Source organism: Hyperoodon ampullatus, assembly GCF_949752795.1.
Source record: "Hyperoodon ampullatus genome assembly, chromosome: 6".
In the NCBI taxonomy this organism is placed as follows: Eukaryota; Metazoa; Chordata; class Mammalia; order Artiodactyla; family Ziphiidae; genus Hyperoodon; species Hyperoodon ampullatus.
Genome location: NC_136919.1, coordinates 112920231 through 112939012, shown reverse-complemented (window position 1 = coordinate 112939012; position 18782 = coordinate 112920231). Strand labels below are relative to the sequence as shown.

At 57.9% G+C, this 18782-nt stretch overlaps 2 protein-coding genes across 3 annotated transcripts in view; one reads left to right on the top strand and one right to left on the bottom strand.

The window, feature by feature from the left end:
- Positions 1-3447: 3447 nt before the first annotated feature.
- PHYHIP (phytanoyl-CoA 2-hydroxylase interacting protein) lies at positions 3448-9626 on the top strand (the record flags this gene model as incomplete). Its single annotated transcript, XM_079705740.1, has 4 exons — positions 3448-3624; positions 4817-4991; positions 6832-6949; positions 9092-9626. Exons 1-4 carry the CDS (start codon positions 3460-3462, stop codon positions 9624-9626), a joined length of 993 nt encoding a protein of 330 aa, XP_079561866.1. The 5' UTR covers positions 3448-3459.
- Positions 9627-16546: 6920 nt separating this feature from the next.
- Positions 16547-18782, bottom strand: part of BMP1 (bone morphogenetic protein 1) — a gene marked incomplete at its 5' end in the record, with an annotated part of 40481 nt that continues 38245 nt past the window's right edge. For both annotated transcript variants that reach the window (XM_079706955.1, XM_079706954.1), the window contains one exon: positions 16547-17276. In XM_079706955.1, the coding sequence (XP_079563081.1) occupies positions 17142-17276 (135 nt within the window). In that variant the 3' untranslated portion in view covers positions 16547-17141. The remainder of the gene's footprint in view (positions 17277-18782) is intronic.

Below are 18782 nucleotides of genomic sequence, written 5' to 3'. Positions count from 1 at the left end.
TGCCACTGCCCGAGGTGCCCACCTGGATAGCCGGGGCTGACGACCTTGTCCCCTTTCCCCCAGGCCCTTGGCAAAGGGGTTCACAGCTGGATCCAGTCCCTGGGGCACCACAGTCAGCCCGTGACCATTCTGCTGCAGTGAGCGATGCCAACGGGGACAGCGGGGTGGGGGGATGCGTCCCCTCTGGCGTGTGGTGGCTGTTCTGAATGGGCATGGGCCGGGGGTATCGGTGTGTTCAGCACGAGTGCCTGCTTGCCGGGGAAGTGGAGGCTTGCTTGCGTACATAGTTCTGTCTGCCTGCACTTATGCTCACGTGTGGCGGGTCTGGGAACATACATGTACATGTGAGGTCCGTGGGGGGGATCAGTTATCTGAGCAGCCTGGGGGCTGTGTGGGCGGGGGTTGGTGTGAGGCAGTTTATTTATGGGGTGGACATCTCACTTGTCACGCGTGTGGGAGTGCATTTTGTTGGGGGGCTGACTGCATGCGACCAGAGGGTTTCTACGTGGGGAGGCGCAACTCCAGAGCAGAAGGGGGATGGAGGTGGGGAGAGCGGGCAGAAGCCTCTGTCCGTGGGCAGGCCCGCGTGCGTAGGTGTGCAAACCTGTTGGCATGTGAAGGATCAGGGCTGGCGGAGCCTGGCGGAGACAAACACGTTTTCAAAGTCTGTGGCTTTGAGCCTGGAGAAGCCGTGAGAGAGGACACCAGAATGTGGGCAGAGGTTGACGTGTGTGCGAATGCACATGTGTGTGCAAGCAGGCGGAGGGGTAGCGTGCCTCTGTGGAGGCGGCACGCATGCATGTTGGTGCCTGTGGCCTCCTTTCTTCCCCAAATATGGCTTGTGGGAAGGCGTGTGTGCCTACGTGTGTGTGTGAGAGCCTGCGGACGTGAACGTGCGTGGGTCTGTGTGGAGGTGGCAGCTTGTGGAGGGACAACTGTGGGACATTCTTAGAACGTGGAAGGTGGCGGAGGGTACCTGAGTGCGTAGGTGAGTGTGTGGGACGAGGATGTCTGAGGAGGCGTGTGCAGCCCTGTGTGGCAGGTGTGGGTGGGCATACCCAGTGCATCTGTGTGCGTGCGTGCCTGCCTGTGTGTGGGTGTGTAAATGCTCGTCTTGGGGTGGATTACACGGGACCGTGGGTGTTTCTCAGGTGCTGTCTCAGCCTGTCCCTCAAACCCTGCCCTTCTCCATCATGGGGGCTTGGAGACCCGGGTGCACGCCCATCCTTGGTCCACTCGGCTTCATTGTTCCCCCAGTGTCACTCACTGCCTCCCCCCAAGCTAGCATGGGGGAGTGACCTGAGCTCTCCTAGAACTGGAGAGAAGAAAGGAGGAGCCAGGTCCTGGAGACCCTGCCACCAAACACGGCTGCCCCTGCTGCCCCTGCCTCTGGGAAGACGCTGAGGAGAGGAGCACAGGGACAGGAATAGGTGTCCACCCACAGGCTAGGCGTAGACTGTGTCCCATGTGGGTGGGAGGTGGCCGCTCAGGCCCTCTGGGGTGGCCGTGTGTCTGTGTTGGTGTGCGTGGGTGCATGCGTGTGTGTGGGTGCATGTGGGGGGCACACATGTGTCTCCCGGGGGGAGATCCTCACTGGGAGCCCAAGGGATGGCAACCCCCCCCGCTCCACACCTGTCCCCAGGAATTACCAGCTGGTTTATTATCATACAGTTGTTTCTAGACACTGATCCCACTCTGTTTGATTTCGGGGTGGCCCTGGTAGCACCCCTGTGCTTATTCACCATAGGATTCCCCATACGCGAAGCCACTGGCATTTGGCTGAACTTCACAACAGGCAGGCCCACGATTTAGGGTGGGAAGCTAAGATGAAACGAGGATTCAGGTGACATCCTGGGACAGGTGAGGGCCATCACCCATATCCTTCGCCCTGTGCCTGCCGCCCAGGCAGCCCGGGGGTTAATTTAGAGGTGTCAGTGCCCGGAGCAGGCTTAATTGACAGGAAGGTGTGGGTTGGACCTTCTGGGAGCTATAAATAGAAGTACCTGCTTTCGAAGGCACAAGGTACGCGCACCCTTAGCGCCTGGGTGAGGAAGAGGGTAGGGGGAGAAATGGAGATGACACTCCAGAACTCTGCGGTGTGCTGGGCTGGGCTGGAGGCAGGCATGAGCTCGATGGGGTAACGAGCACACGCCCCAGGACAGAGTCCAACCACATTCACGTTCTTGTCCCAGAGACAGTCACTCCCCCTTCCTCTCACTCCCCACCCTGTTCTCCGGAGCTCCCGTGAGCCAGGCCAAAGTCAAGGCCAGAGTCAGCTCATCCTAGCTAGAGCACAGTTGAGAGTAATGGTGGTGCGGTCCTTTCACACCTGGAACAGCAGCCAGGGGTAGAAGCAAAGGAGTGAGAGAGGGAGGTGAGAGAAAAAGCAATTCCTTGGAGGGGAAGGATGGAAGGAGGAAAAAGAAATAGCGGTGAAACCACGTGCACCTGTGCACACACACTCCACACGTGTCTCACACACACACACACACACACACACAAGGGGACACAACCTAAGCTTCATGATAAAGAGCTTGGGCCCTGGAATCAGACAGACCTGAGTTCAAATCATTTTGCAGCTGTGTGACCTTTGACCTCTTAGTACCACCCCCACCCCACCGACCTCAGCTACTTCATCTGTAAAATGGGGATAATAATAGTACCTACCTATTGTGAGGCTTGCATGAGATGATGTTTGCGAAATTATTAGCACGTAGTTGGCCTGCAAGAGATGTAAAGGTAAAAACTAGTAATTTAAGAGTCAAGCGACAGAGGATCTGCTGAAAGAAAAAGAACGAGAGTTGAAATGTTACAGGTGGAAGAGAACCGTGGCCGTGCTGGACGTCCCCTCCCACCGCCAGTGGATTCACGTCATCTCGGTGGCACTCGTACTCCCAGCCCCGAGTTGTGGTGGCCCTTGCTGAGTCACCCCCAGGGAGGAGGGGGGCCTGAACCCGAGAGCCCTGGCATCCTGGGCCTCTTGGCTGCCAGCGCCCCCTGCCGGCCTCACCCTCACACCCTGCTCCCGGCGGGGGCTTCCTGCCGCTCTTCCACCGCCTGGCACTGCTCTCTCCACCCCACCCCTTTCTCTTTTCACGCCTGCTGGCTGAGGGCCCCCCTCCTTGGCTCCATCTGCTGCAAATCTGTCCCGCCCCACGTTTGAAGCATTCCCACTGCCTCCGCCACCTGTCAGGTGCCATCTGCTCTGCAGACACCTCCCAGGAGAGCCAAGAGCCCCTGAGGGGGCCACCCCAGCCCACCTTCGGCCCCACCCCTCCAGTCCTCCTCGTGCTATCTTCCCATCAGATCTGATGAGGCAGGTGCAATCGATGGCTCCTCAAGGTTCCACTTTGCAAGTGATGTTGCGAGCAAGACATTCTAGAAGATTCCGTGGCGGGGAGGGAGGTGCTGAGTCTTCCTCTTGCCTCAGTCCACACAGAAGCCAAACCAGTGGGGAGCATGGAGCTGCTGTCCACGCCCCACAGCATCGAGGTCAGCAACATCACCTGTGACTCCTTTCGCATCTCCTGGGCCATGGAAAACAGTGACCTGGAGAGGGTCACCCACTACTTCATTGACCTGAACAAGAAAGAGAATAAGAACTCCAACAAGTTCAAGCACCGGGTGAGTGCAGGGTGCCCAGAGGCGCCTCCTCCGAGCCCCTGCTCTTGAAGGGGGCAGGATAACAGAATGCCTAGAGGGGACAGTTGGGAGTCAGAGAGGCCCGACTCCAGTCCAGCTCTTACTGTGTAATCTTGGGAAAGTTGTTTAACCTCTCTCCTCCACTGGTAAAAAGGGAATAATAATAATGCCAGCTTGGGAGAAGCTTCATTGCGGTAATTGTCTGTGTGGTATTTGGCTTCGGCCCAGCACACAGCAGACACCATCATCGGCATCATGGCTGGACCTTCACATGGGGTGGGAAAACCCAGGGTGTGGCCTCAGACGTCACACCTGGGGGTGGCGTCTCAGGGGTCCGACAAAGCCCCCGACTGAGAAAGCAGCCTTATTGTTGACCGGGTGGGCAACCTGGGCCACGAACAGTGTTGTGCCCCTTTGCTTGGTCCTCAGGCCCCTGTGATCCTCTTCTGTCCCCGACCCTCTGGCCTATTCTTTGCTGGGTTTAGAAGAGGGATGGCGAATCCTGCACTGGCTGGGATGTCCTTTCCCTGGGTTGGAGCCGACGTGGGGGCGGGTGGGAGGAAGGCTCCCATCTTCTCAAGCTGGCGGAGAGGCAGGGGGAAGAGTGAGGTGGGAAGGAGCTGGTTCCCACGACGACCGCATCGTGTGGGTTACTTGCCCTCTCTCTCTTTGGAACTGGTTCTCCAATCTGGGTGTCTTTTGGCAGGCCAGTTGCCACGGTGACGTGACTGTTCAACACCACCCCCTTAACCCTCCCCCCCAAAGAAGAAGGCATATTTTCCCTTCCTCCCTGGCTTCTCAGCATTTGCCGTTGCCGTGGAGACGGCACTGCAGTGTGCAGAGCTCTCGAAGTCTCCCTCGGAAAAGAAGGTCTCGCCGCCCTCAACTTTGTGGGCCTCCACCCCAGTGGTCTTTCTCCTCAGTTCCCAAGAGAACGGGCATCAGGGGTTAAGGGGGTGGAGGCCAGGGAGTGTCTGTGTGGCCTTCCCAATAGCCACTGCTTGCTTCTGCAGGAAAATGGTGGCCAGGGCACCGAGCCATTGAATCCTTGAGGCTCTGGCTGTCCTCAGCAGGAAGGTGGCCATCTGGGGGAGTGAGAGGTCTGGGGGAATGCCAAGAGTGGACGTGACCCCCAGTCTGACTCTCGGCTCTCTGTCCACGCCCCATGTCTCAGGATGTCCCCACCAAGCTCGTGGCCAAGGCCGTGCCGCTGCCCATGACGGTGAGAGGCCACTGGTTCCTGAGCCCCCGCACGGAGTACAGTGTGGCAGTGCAGACCGCCGTGAAGCAGAGCGACGGGGAGTACCTCGTGTCCGGCTGGAGCGAGACAGTCGAGTTCTGCACCGGGGGTGAGGCCCTGCTGTCGGGCTGCTTTGGCACATCTGGTTTAGTGACGGTCAGGAGGGGACTTCCTCTTAACCCGGCATGCACTTAGGAACACGTGCTGTACGCAGGCACCATGCTTCGGTCAACAGGGAGGCACCCATGAATGAGACCCACCCGTGCCCCCCCAGAGCCTGCAGTCTGATGCAGGAGGCAGATGCGAGCACTGCTAATTATGTTGACAATACCTCTTCCAGAAAGGGATGGAGTTACTTTTCTGGCTTGGGGCAAGCATAAGTGGGGGAAAACACACATAACATAAATTTACCATCTTCACCATTTTGCAGTCCAGCAGCGTTAAGTACATTCACATTAGTGTGCAATCCATCTCCAGAACTTTTTCGTCTTCCCAAACGGAAACTCTATGCCCCTTAAACAACAACTTCCCGTTCCCCTCTCATTCCACACCCTGGCAACCACCCTTCCACTTTCTGTCTCTGTAAATCTGACTACTCTGGGTACCGCATGTGAGGAGAATCACACAGTATTCGCCCTTCTGTGATTGGCTTATTCATTTAGCATAATGTCCTCAAGGTTCATCCATGTTGCAGCCTGTGTCAGAATTTCATCCCCATTGTGTGGATGGACCATGTTTTGTTTATTGATCATTGGTTGATGGACACTTTGTAGGACAATCACATTTTGTTTGTCCTGAGCCTCCACGTAGGCTGGGAAAACCATTCCACAAACTCACCTATTAGCTTGGAAATTCCAACATGAACAAATACTGGGCTTCTGCATACTTGCTCACTGATGACCCAGGATCGGCCCCATGATATTCCATTCTTTTGGTGCCCACGGTGAGAACTGCTCCAGATCTCCCTCTGTCACAAGGAAGGGGCATGAACATCCTTAGCCCCAGGCCTCGGAGGCTGCTGACTCCATCCTCTGCCAAAGTCTGTGCCCCAAGTCTCCTTGACCTGCCTTTCTCTTTTGAGTGGTGTTTTTTTTCTTAGCTCAGCTGCAAAACGCTGCTCTCTGGAGGTGCTCCTGCACCTTGCAGGGAAAGCCTCTTGGTTTACCCCAGAACTCTACATGTAGTGGGAGGTCATTCAAACTGGGGAGCTGGGGATGGCTGCAGTTCAGTTCCTCCTCCTTTTGTCAAACCCAGCACCCTGGCCAGGGCTGCATCAGCAAGGAGGGAAGGGCACCTCTTCCTACTTTGTGCAAAGGCACTGTCTAGGCTAGCAGCAGCCCTGACTGGGCTCCACGGCCCCAGCCTCTGGCCCTGGCCCAGGGAGTCCAATTTGACTATGCCGTTTCCAACCTTCCTCCTTTCTCATGGGATGCCCCAGACCCTGGTCTGCCTAAATATTCACCTTGGTTCTCTGCAGTTTCCTCCTGACTCTCCACCTGAAATTACAACTGGCTTCCATGCGGTGGTGTGGGCAGCCTCCTACCTGGTGGATTTGAGGGGCTCTCCCCAAAGGACCTCAGATTGTCTCCTCTCAGTCTTTTGCCTCTTGGTCCTCTTTTCACACGAGGATGGTCTGGGATCATCGCCTCTGGGGCCCTCGCTGTACATGACTGTATAACTGGGCAGCCCTCTGCCCTTTTCTGATGCAGAGCCCTGAGCCTCTGGCAATAGGGCCCAGAGGTGACAAGGACAGACAGCATCCAGCTGCTCATGTTCCCAGCCAGGCCAGGTGGTCTGCTCCTAACTGGTCCAAGGTGCTGTGACTGTCTGGTCTCCCCTGCGCCCTGACGACAGAGGCGGGCCGGCGTTCACGGTAGGCAGTGGGTGATCTGTGGGGCAGGCTGCGATCCCCTGCTTGGCCCTCGACTGACCCACCTGGACTCTTTCAGATTATGCCAAGGAGCACCTGGCCCAGTTGCAGGAGAAGGCCGAGCAGATCGCAGGCCGCATGCTCCGCTTCTCCGTCTTCTACCGCAACCATCACAAGGAGTACTTCCAGCACGCCAGGTACGGCCGGGTCTCTCCTTCCTGCCCTGGATCTGGCCGCCGCCCCCGCCGTCTGACGTCACCCCCACCCCTGTTAGTTGCCAGACCCTCCTCTGGAGTCCTCACCACGCCCATAACCCAGGCTGGATCTGGGGGGGATGTTAGGCTCCAGGGAAGGAGAGGGCTCTCAGGATGGGGCTGCCTGGGGGCACCACGCTAACAGTCATGAGTGGACGAGGTCCTGGCTTTGATCCTCCTTTCGGAGAGTTCCTTTCACTGGGTTCTAGGGCTGCAGGTCAGCTGTCCCTCCAATTCAGGCCCTGGGTCCCAAGGGAGGTGGTGAAGGGAATACAGAATGAGAGGATTCTCTGTACGAAGAGTCGTGGTCTTCACACTGCGTGCTGGGAAACCTGGAGGCTCCGGGGAAGGATCTCAGGGCGCCCTTTAAGGTGGTGCTGAGGGACTGGAGAGGAAATCAGAGGATGAGGCTTGCTGAGCCCCGCACCTGTCACCCAACCAGAGAGGCTTCAATTTTTTTTTTTTAATAAATTTATTTATTTATTTATTTATTTATTTATATTTTATTTTTGGCTGCGTTGGGTCTTCGTCGCTGTGCGTGGGCTTTCTCTAGCTGCGGCGAGCGGGGGCTACTCTTTGTTGTGGTGCGCGGGCTTCTCATCGCGGTGGCTTCTTTTGTTGCAGAGCACGGGGTCTAGGCACACGGGCTTCAGTAGTTGTGGCACGCAGGCTCAGTAGCTGTGTCTCGTGGGCTCTAGAGCACAGGCTCAGTAGTTGTGGCGCACGGGCTTAGTTGCTCCGCGGCATGTGGGATCTTCCCGGACCAGGGCTCGAACCCGTGTCCCCTGCATTGGCAGGCGGATTCTTAACCACTTTGCCACCGGGGAAGCCCGAGGCTTCAATTTAATTGCCTCTGGCCTGCCTGTGTATAATTTCCTTTGGGGATAAAAGAGAGGGGTTCTGCTTGAATGTTCGAAACATTTCAAAAATGTTTGAAAATTGGTGACCCCATCCAACACCCTCAGCCTACAAATGGGGAGCCTGAGGCCCAGAGGGCCAGCAGAACCAGGCAAGAGTGAGGCTGGACCAGGGGCTGCCCATCCTCACCATGCTGGCTGCTAGTGCTCCAAGTCCTCGTCCTTCTAAGGGGGCCAGGGCAAGCTGCCCCTGTTACTGTCTTCATCACTGCAGTCAGCTGGGGCGGGGCGTTTTGACCTGACCCTGGGGAGGGGTTCTTTGGTGTTTGTACGAAAGAAGAGAGGCAGTAGGTGAGTGGTGAGGACAACGGCCAGTTGGGCTCCTCTATCAGCAAGCAAGGGAGAGACAGAGAGCACCCATAGGTGCCAGAATATAAAGATGAATAGGGACCTCCCTGGTGGTCCAGTGGTTAAGACTTTGTGCTACCACTGCTGGGGGCATGGGTTCGATCCCTGGTCAGGGAACTAAGAGCCTGCATGCCGTGGGGCTCAGGAAAAAAACAAAAAGATGAATAAAGGCATAGCCCCCCCTCTCGTAAACCCCAGAGTCTATCAGGGGAAGTACAGACAGAAGGAATATAATAAGTATGTGTGATTGCTGAGTAAAGTTCAGTGTCCTGCGCATAGTAGGCAGTCGAAATTTTGTTGAGTGTAAGTGCTTGCTGTTCCTGGAAGGTTCTGGAGAGGAGGGGACACCTGAGGGATGATTAGAAGTTTGCCAGGTGGAAAAATGTGGGAGGGGCAGCCCAGGCAGCGGGAAGAGCACTGCAAAGGCACAGAGGCAGGAAAGACCTGGGGTGGGATTCCCGCTGGAGGATGTTACCTGTTAACCTGTGCGTTTGGGGGTGTTGGGAGATGGGGCCCGAAAGACCAGATCTTTATGGTGTTGCTTTTTGTGCAAGTCCCATCAAAGGGTTGTAAGCTGGGGAGTGGCGCGTTCAGATCTCTCCTCCGTGAAGAAGTGGGCTGGATCAGCCTGTCTCCAGGGCCCTCCCTTCTCTTGCATCCTGGAATGTTCTATTTGTGACTGGTGGAGGCGGTAGCTGGTGGGAGAGCTGGGAGCTGGGCTGACACCCTCCTCGGTCACACATAGCAGCCAAGCCTCAGTCCAGCTAACCAATGGCGTTTTCTCTTCCCCTGGGCCTTTCCCCTCGCCCGGGGTGGGCAGGACCCACTGCGGGAACATGCTGCAGCCCTACCTGAAGGACAACAGTGGCAGCCATGGCTCCCCGACCAGCGGCATGCTCCACGGGGTCTTCTTCAGCTGCAACACGGAGTTCAACACAGGCCAGCCCCCACAGGACTCCCCCTACGGCCGCTGGCGCTTCCAGATCCCTGCCCAGCGCCTTTTCAACCCCAGCACCAACCTCTACTTTGCGGACTTCTACTGTATGTACACGGCCTACCACTATGCCATCCTGGTGCTGGCCCCCAAGGGTTCCCTGGGGGATCGCTTCTGCCGTGACCGCCTGCCCCTCCTGGACATTGCCTGCAACAAGTTCCTGACCTGCAGCGTGGAGGATGGGGAGCTGGTCTTCCGCCACGCCCAGGACCTCATCCTGGAGATCATCTACACCGAGCCTGTCGACCTGTCCCTGGGCACCCTGGGGGAGATCAGCGGGCACCAGCTCATGAGCCTGTCCACTGCTGACGCCAAGAAAGACCCCAGCTGCAAGACCTGCAACATCAGCGTGGGCCGCTAGGGACTTCTGGGGAGCTGGGGGGCCAGGGAGAGCTGGCAGGCAGGGTGGTGATGGGTGGCATGGGTGCAGGGAGCTGGCTTTCTCTCCTCTGCCGCCCTGCTCCGTCCATGCCATCCATCTCCCTCTTCCCTTCCCTTCCCTTCCCCAGGGCACTGGAGGCAACGGAGGGTGGTCCCTTGGTAGGCATGGCCCACCCATGCCTGGTGGGGTTGGGAAGGCTTCTTAGCCTCAGCAGGTTGGTCGGGAGTGGGGGGGGCGGGTGGATTTCTAGAGACTTCCCCTTTCCTCTGGTCTCCTTGCCCTGCTGTTTCTTGCCTCATCCCAGGCCTCCATCTCAGAAGACTTGCCGCCTAGGGCTCTCCGGGGAAGCCTTCCCTTCCAAGGCCCACCTGTAGCTTGCCTGCCTCCGGAGGTGAGCCGAGAGCTGTGGGCGTGCTCTTCCTTAACCCCACCCCCTCCCGCTCAGGGCCAATCACAGAACGCCCCTCCCCGGGAGTCGGGCCTGGGGCTTCCCACCGCAGGCCCGACCCTCTCCCTCTATAAATAGTCTCCTGCACCGCTGTGAGCCCCGCCCCCCTCCCGCCCCCTCCCGCCCCCTGCTTCTTACCACGAGGCACCCTCTTCCTGCACGGGGAGGGCTGTGCCTCCCCTTCTCCATCTGCCCTCTGGAAAAGGGCCCTCTTTTTCTCTTAGCTTCGGGGGCACCTGGCTGCTGGTGTTTCCCCTTCCTCCGTCTGGAGATGGTGTAAATCCCGGCGTACTTTCTCCCTTGCTCAGAGTGCTGGGTCTGCAAAGGCAGCCGCTGGGGTCGAGGAGGGGGCAAGAGACCCCTGAGACCCAGAGGGACCCCTTCCTCAGCCGGGAGTGGGCGGCCTCACGCCGGGGGGACCCGGCGTGGAACTGGAAGTGAGGGCGTTCCCCCAGAGCCCTGGCACCCCGCCTGGCTGCGCGCTTGCTCGCTCGCTCTGCCGCGGCGCCGCCACTGCCCTGTGCCTGTGTGTCATCTGGACTGTGGCTTCCCTGCCCCGCCCCTCCTCGCGCCCCTGCCCACTGGCCCTGTCGGGTACCCACCGCGAAGCTAGCCTATTGGCGGAGAAGCCCTTCCCTGGGGAGTTCTTGGTGAGGTCTTTCCTGGGCCACTCAACGTTTTCACCTCTTTCCTACTTTTGTACGGGTCATGGGAGTGGTGAGAGTGGACCCTGGGGACAAGCAGACTGCGTGGGGTGATGGGGAGAGGTGTCAGCTAAGACAGGCAGCTGTTCGGAGGATGCCAGAGGTGATGTCAGGTGGTGGGAGGCAGCCCCCAAGGTGACAGCCAGATTTCTGCGATGAAGGACGGAAGCGGGCAGCAGGCCAACAAGGCCATAGCTCAGTGAGTGGGCAGATAGGACAGCTGGTTGCCTCTTCTGTAGCCACAGGGAGTGGTGTGGTCAGCTGTCTCCGTGGCATGGATCAGGGCTGGGGGCCGTGGGAGATGCATGGAGGAGAGGACGTGGGCCCCAGGCCCTTTCCCCTCTGCTGAGGGCAGCGGAAAAGGCCCGCTGCCCTCCCCTGGCCTCGTGTTTGCCCTGGGCTGGGGGCACACCCGCCTGTGTGCTGTGCTTGCGACGTGCATCAATAAACCACCATGGCCTGAGAGCCCCGCCTCTCCTTGGGCTCTGGGAGGGGTGGGGTGGGCAAGCTGTATAGTCACAGAAGAGCTCGAATGAGGATGCCCCCTAGGCAGGCCACCTGGAACCGTCTCCAAGGTTGTTCCACATCTCACTGTGAGAGGCAGGGCTCCGAAAGCAGAGCCACATCTCCAGCTTGGAAAGGACTTTGGAGGTCAATTTGGCGCCACCACGCACTCTGCAGATGGGGAAACTGAGGCCTCCTAGGGGACATCCTGGAGCAATCTGGAGGCCTAACCGAGGTCCGCAGGCCCCCTGTTTGGAGCCCTTCCCACTGCAGCAGCCTGCCACTGCATCAGACTCAGATGCCACTGAATTTCCCTCCCCCAGAGCCCGAGTGTCCGCTCCCCAGCAGGGCTCCTCGTTTGCAGATCTGAGTCACCTCTGCATCTATTATTATGGACTTATTAAAATGATCCTCTGCTGGAGTGGAAAAACTCCAGAAAAAAACAGAGTCACCTCCCTGACACTGCCTGGCTCAGGGCCAAATGAACATGTGTCATCCAAAGCTTGGGGCACAGCCTCCTTGCACTAGGAAGGAAAGCTGAAGGTCAAATGCCACTTCCTGAGGGCCTACTACGTGCCAGGCATCCGGCCAGGTGCTTTCACACACATCAGCTCCTTTATGCTTTCACACACATCAGCTCCTTTAGTCTTCGCAATGTCCCTGCACCGTATGATTCCCATTTAACAGATGAAGAAACTGAGGCACAAAGAGGTTAAAAGGCTTGCCCGTGTCTTACAGCCAGTAGGCAACAATGCCCAGGATTTAATTCAGAAGCTAGAATCCTTCCATTTCACTGCCCTGTCTCCCCAGTGTATGCCAGGGACCACCTGGGACAGTAAGACACGGGCGGGGCAGGTCTCGAACACAGTGGCCCACCCAAGGGTCTCCACAGCGTTTCTGGCTGACCATGGCCATGCCTAGTTCCCGAATAACACCAGGGGGGGCTGTGGAGCCAAAAATACCAAGGAAGCTTATTTTGAAGGAGTAGTGGGGAATATTTGGAGTCCATGATTCTAAGGATGGGGGGTGACCTCCAGGGTCCATCCTTCCGCCTCTGGGCAGGACCACCCCCCAGCACCAGCTGAGGGGTTTTCAGAGTCTCCCAGAGGCACAGGGTTCAATCTTCCTTTTGCAAAACCCTTCTGGGTTTCTTAGGAGGAGAGATTGGCTCCCAGAGTCCTCTTAGTGGGGGACGAAGGAGCCAGTTGAGGCACGGGTGGTGGGGGTGCTGCATACAGGTTTCCTCCAGAGAGGCTGTCCCTCCTTCCTCTCTCCAGATGGCCGCTCTCCGGCACTCGGCCAGCCCTGGGCGGCTCCAGGCACCTGTCACATAGAGCTGGGTCAGGGCATCTGCCAGAGTCTGCCCCGGGGTCCCTTCTGGCCTGTGTCCCTCTAATCTGACCTGGCAGAGAGAGAGAGGTCTATGTGTGCATAAACACACACACACACACACACACCACACACCGCCTACCTGGGCTGGATATGGAAGACAGCTTTGGCGGCCACAGAGAGCTGCAAGGGAAGACAGCTTTGGCGGCCACAGAGAGCTGCAAGGTAAGGGACAACCTTGGGCTGCAGCTGCCACTGTCCAGCAGAGGGGCCCCGAGTTAGCTAGTGCAGGCAGGGAGGGAAAATGAGGTGGTGGCCACCAAGGGGCACTTCCAGGTTACAGTGGGGTATTTTGCTGTGCAGACACAAACACAGACACACCCAATATATAGGCACAGCCTCATACACTCACACCTCACTCACACACACACACACCCACACACACTTCCCTATCCATTCCTTTCCTTCCGGGACAGCATCTTTCTTTTAATCCTGGCTGGATGACAGGCCCCCTGTCAAGGGGGGGAAGTGGGAAGGAAGGTGCCAGTTCTGAGGACCCTCACAGTTTCATTTGGCTTCGATATGTGTCTCTTCTCCATGTTAGGAAAAGAGGTGGCCAAGGTCCCAAGGAAAGGGACGAGGAGGGACCATTCCCCGAAATGGAGGGAGGCCTTCAGGAAGCTGAGCTGAGGTGATTGGCCATAAAACGGCTTGGCCACAGCATCTGGAAGAGATTGGAACCAGATGTTCCTGGGATGGGGGAGGGGAGGGCTGGGAGGCTGGGAGGGGGCTGCAGCAGGAGAAGCAGGCTGGTCAGTGAGGGGGTGGGCCTTCTGACTCTCAGGGGAAAACATCTGGCCTCCTTCTCTCCTCCTTACTCCTCTCCCCAAGTCAGGCACTACTATTTTTGCAAACTGGGGCAGCCAATCTTTTCACATATTGTAGAATCAGCTTTGTGTGTAAGGACAGTCAAGCACAGGGTGTGACTTGGGAGGTGCCCAGAAAGGCTACCAGCTAGCCAGAAATATGTCCCCCGCTGCCCCGCAAGCCCCGCCTTGCTGTGGGTTAAGCATTGCCCTCTCTGGCACATGTAGTTCTGCGCTAAACTCCTAACGCACGACTGGAACCTGGTGGACCCAGAAGTTTCCTTTTAGCATAGGAAGAGCTTCATCCAGGAACTGGAGAATTGTTTGGCAGATGACAGGAAAAGAAGGCCCATTTACAGAGAGCCTGTTTTCCAGGCGCTGTGACAGGCTTCCTCCAAAGTCCACCTCTTCCTTTCTTGAAACACTGTGCTATCATCTTCTGTATCCAGATGGGGAAACCAAGGTTGAGAGCAGTTAAATGACTCACCAAGGGGCATGGAGCCACCAAATGGGAAAGCTTGTATTCAAAACCGGCTATGTTTTTATTTATTTAAAATTTTTCTAGCCGTGCCGCGCAGCATGTGGGATCTTAGTTCCCCTACCGGGGATTGAACCCGTGCCTCCTGCAGTGGAAACGTGGAGTCTTAACCACTGGACCACCAGGGAAGCCTCAAACTGGCTGTGTTGCATTCAAGCTTATAACCTTCTCAAGACCTACTGAGAAGAATGTGGGGTAAGGGGGAGGGGGAGAGATAAAAAGGAGTGAGGGGGCAGTGCAGGGCATCCAACCTTCTTTCTTTTACCGTTGAGCCAACAGTTGGCCCTGGAAGCCCCCAGCTGCCTCAGGAGCCTGGCCCTGTCCTCTGGCTCTTGGAGACTAGACCCCGACAGGAAGGGTTGCTGGGGAAAGGTGATAGGCTGGGGAGCAGAGGCCCAGGGAGGGGACAGTCGGTCAGCGTCATAGGGCGAAGCAAGGCAGAGCCAGATCTCCTGACCGCCGGGCCAGGGCTGGTGTCCTGTCCTCCGAGGGCTAGAGAGGTGCACCCAGAGGGAAGAGGCCGGAGCTCCAGGGTATGTGTTTATCTTAACCTGGTTACCAGGGTGGGAGCGCAGTCTGGGGCAGGTCCATCCTAGCTTTTCTGCTGCTGGCCACACACTCAGGACCCAGGAAACCTCAGGGACTTGGAGACAGTTGGACGAGGAAGGGTTCTGTCCTCTGACGCGGAATCACCTGAGCGGCTGGGCAGCTGCGCTGGAGTTCATCTAGTCTAGAAGCCTGAAGTAGCCAGAAGGTGAGGGTAGGCCGGGTCTGGAGAACACATTCATTAACTTCTGGAATGTGTGTCAATGGCCTGCAGCCAGCTCTTGATCAGCCTGCAGTGCCCAGAGGCAGCCTCTGGGAAGATGGGCCCAGGGAAGACTGGGAGGGCCCACTAGCACGGGTCCCTGAGTCGTTAGAGGGGCCTGAGTCCACGGTTGTGATGGAGTCTTGGGACGGGTGCCCAGGGTGGCTGCATGGGTCAGTCCTGAGCTGCCTCCGGCTGTGCTGTTGCTGTTCACAGGGGCCCTGACCTGGGTGGGGGAGGACTGGGTACTCTCTTGGGCCGCAGTCCTGCAGTCTGGACGGGGCTGTGGTCCTGCCTCTCTGCGCACATGTGGCTTGTAAACTGGCAGCGCAGTCCTCTGAGCTTCAGAGGAACCTGCAGGGCTGGTGAGGAGAGCTGTGACCACTGACTACAAATTCTGCTATGGAGCTGAGGCCAAGTTTGTTGGCAAAGTGTCCAGATGAGATGCCTGGGCGGCTCCAATGGTTTGGGGGTTTTTGTATTCTGTTCACGGCCCTCTGAGCTGTCCTGAGCACTTTGATCAGAGGAGGTGGAGGGGTGGCCGTGACATCACAGCCTGTGACCTCACTGGCCCTCCGGCCAGCACCCACTCCCTCACCTGCGCTCAGGACTAGAAGAGAAGGCTGCAACCTGACCATGGGAGCTGATCCTGCATGCGCATCAGATACTAGCCATGTGTCTGGTTTCCACTGCTGCTTTCTGCCTAAAGGACCAATATGGGATGCACCGTGCCGTATTGCTCCCTGGGGGTAGGTCCCCCCCCAGTCCAGACAGCAGCTGGCACAACATCTGCCTCTGCAATGGGAACGAGTTTGGGGCCAGTAAAAGACCTACAGTCCCCCGAAGGCTCTCAGGGAGCTCCAGGGCTTGGAGCAGGCTGCCTGCTCGCTCTGGAATCTGGGACTGGCCAGTCCAGGCAGAGAACCTGGGTCCTCTCTGGGCTTTCTTTCCCTGTGAGATCCACGGAGAGAAAGGGTAGAGAGAGCCTCCTTTGAAGGGAAGGGGCAGGGATGTAGTTTCTCTCCACCTGGCCTCGGGGAGACAGGTCTGTGCCTCACTATTGCCTGGAGAGGGAGAAGGCAATGGCAGGAAGGAAGAAGCCAGACAAGACACAGCCATGGGTCACCCTGGGAAGGGGGCCAGAGCTGGAATGTTTGCTCAGTGGCTGCGAGCATCTGGCTCTTGTCCCACTGAGGAGAGAAGGATCCGAGAGGCCAGCACTCGGGGTCCGACCTTCAGGAGGGCGGGCACTGGGGGCCAGCTGGTGGATCTGTACTGGCTGATGCTGGTGTTCTGGGTCCTGGTGGGCTCCCCTAGCCCAACACCCAGACCCAGAGACAGAAGACCCAGATGGACACTGGATGAACAGACACACGCCATCCTCTTCTACATATCTCCTCTCTCCCCACCGAACAGCCTGTTTACAGAACGTTCCACCCCTTCAGTCGTGTGGGAGAGCTGCGAGCAGTGTGTGTACATGGGGCACCTGCAGGCTGAAGTGTGCGAGGCGAATCTGTGTGTGCCCGACCGTGAAATCCCACCCTCTGGGGCCCTGGAATTGACGGAAGGAAAGGCAGCCAGTGAGGCCAGGTGTCCTGGCTGTGGGCCGGCCCCGGACACAGCAAGCCTGCGCATCTGGAGTGAGACGAGCCACCCCACGCCCGCCGCCCCCGCACCCCAGACAGCATCTGGCACAGGATACTGGCTGTAACACTTTCGGTTTATTGGCTGGGGTGCCCCGGTGTGGCCGACCAGCCACTGGGCCTGAGCGAAGCCCTGTCTTGCTGCCGCACCCCCTCCCCTGCATCTTCCCGCCCTGGCTCCTGTGGGACGTGTACGGAAACTCACGCCCCAGGAAAGAGGGGGAAGTGGAGGCTTAAAATAAAACCAAATCAGGGCTGGAGAAGGGGTGGGAAATGTACATTACAATGAAGATATGCCACCGGCCATACACAATACAGCGTGTAGAGACGGGCAGGGAAGGTGGGCGGGTCCCGCTGACAGACCCTCTCCCACCGGGCTGGGCCCCCAGAGAGGAATGGCCACTTCAAGTGTCTCAGGGGAAGCTCTGGCTCCCTGGCCCTGGCCCTTCACTCCTGGCGGGGGCAAGGGAGGAAGGGATCGTGGGGCAGTGGCTCATGTAGGAGTCCAGTGCCCTGCCTCACCTGGACCACTGGCCCGCAGGTCCTGGCACCTGGGGGACGGGGACGGGGTCCCGCCTTCTGCCCGGCCCCCGCTGTCCGGCTCAGTTGACTGAGGGCAGCGGGCCTCCCGTCCCCGCCGTGTGAGGGCAGTGGTCACTTCCTGCTGTGCAGCATGTCCTGGAACTTCGTGCTGGTGTATCGCAGGTGGAAGCCTTTTTTGGTGATGGTGTCATCCGAGTGGAATTTCACCAGGACAGAATCTCCCGCAGAGTACACCTCCTCGGGAGGCTGACAGAGGAAAGGGGTGGGCATGAGACTGAGGACCAGGGGCTGGGCTGCTGTTTCCCTTCCCGAGTTCCCCAGCTATAAGGAAGGCGGGCAGCTCCCGACTTCCGCCAGATTCCCCCAGCGCCGTGAAGCAGGAGGAGGATTCTTGGGAGCAGGGGTTTAATGGGGTGCCTGGAGGAGGGGAGGTAGCAGCGGGTAGAGGAGCTTGTCTTAAGTGCAGAGTTACACTTTCATTCCACATCCAGCGCTGCTACTAACTAGTTAGCTGTGAAGTCTTAGGCAAGGCACTGCCCCTCGCTGGGCCTGGCTTCCCTCAGAAGCAAATAGGAGCAAAAGCTCTCTGCTCTCCAAGCCTAGAAGGGCTGGTGGCAGGAACAAAAAGAGGATAGCTGTGAAAGGGAGCAGCTTGTCTGAGTGGCTGCCTTGTTGCTGTCCCGGCTGTCTCTTGGAGAAGACAGGACAGCTGGGTCCCCCAGACCCGGACTCGGCCACTACGCTCCTGCCCTCCCCCGATGCCGGCCATGGTCAGCTCCGGGGGATGCCCCTTCCTAGGCTCCTGCAAGCCCCTCCTCACCTGTGTGTGCAGGCCCTCAGGATGACAGCTGCCCACAGGGCATCAGCACCAAGAGGCCCTGGCCCTCAAGGCGTGGAAACGACCATTTCCGAAACCCTTGGGGACATTTCCAGCAACCATGCCAGGAAGCCCTGACGGAACTGGGTTCCTTCCCCAGGTCCCCTCCCGTTTGCTCCAGCCTGATGGAAGTCTTTGGAAGAAGCCACCTGGGGACACCCAATTTGGTGTGTGACTCACCCAAAGGTGTCAGATCAAGAGAGTCATAAAGAGCTAAGTGGGGAGGGGGCACTAGCTTGGTAGCCTGGGGATTCTGGAGCGGCTGAGGCAGGCAGGCAAGGGGGCTGTGTGCTCCGCTTCCCCAGCTCTCCACCCTGTCCCAGCCCGGCCCAGCCCTTGCCAGTTGACAAAGGCTGAAGCTCTGTTCCTAAGGGGATATTCCACTGGCCAATGCTGGGTTCAGCAGCTACTGCTGCTCCTGGGAAGTTTAACCCTGCCTGGGGCACCCAGGCAGCCCTGGAGCACGGCCATGAGATAGGCAGGGGACCAGGGAAGTGACGGGAAGGAGGGCGTGTCTGAGTGTGCCTATGAGTGTGAGTACATGTGCAAAAGTGTGTGTGTGTGTGTGTGTGTGTGTGTGTGGAATGGCGAGGGGAAGATGGCATTCACTGAAGGAGGAGAGGATTGAAAAGAAAAAGAAAAAAACAAAAGAACTCACAAGCTCTGCCTGGAGGAAAATAAACCCACCTCTGTGGTTTTCCTGTGGCCTTAGTTAAAACCCCATCAAGCAAACTTTTGCCCACTGCCTCTGAAAGTGCTATTTTATGGACCAAGAAGTAATATTCAGTATCTGCTTGGACAGTGACATCAATGTGCTTTGGGACCAGCTGGCCTTTCACCAAGAAGAGAAACTGGCAGCGGAAGAGATGAGGGTA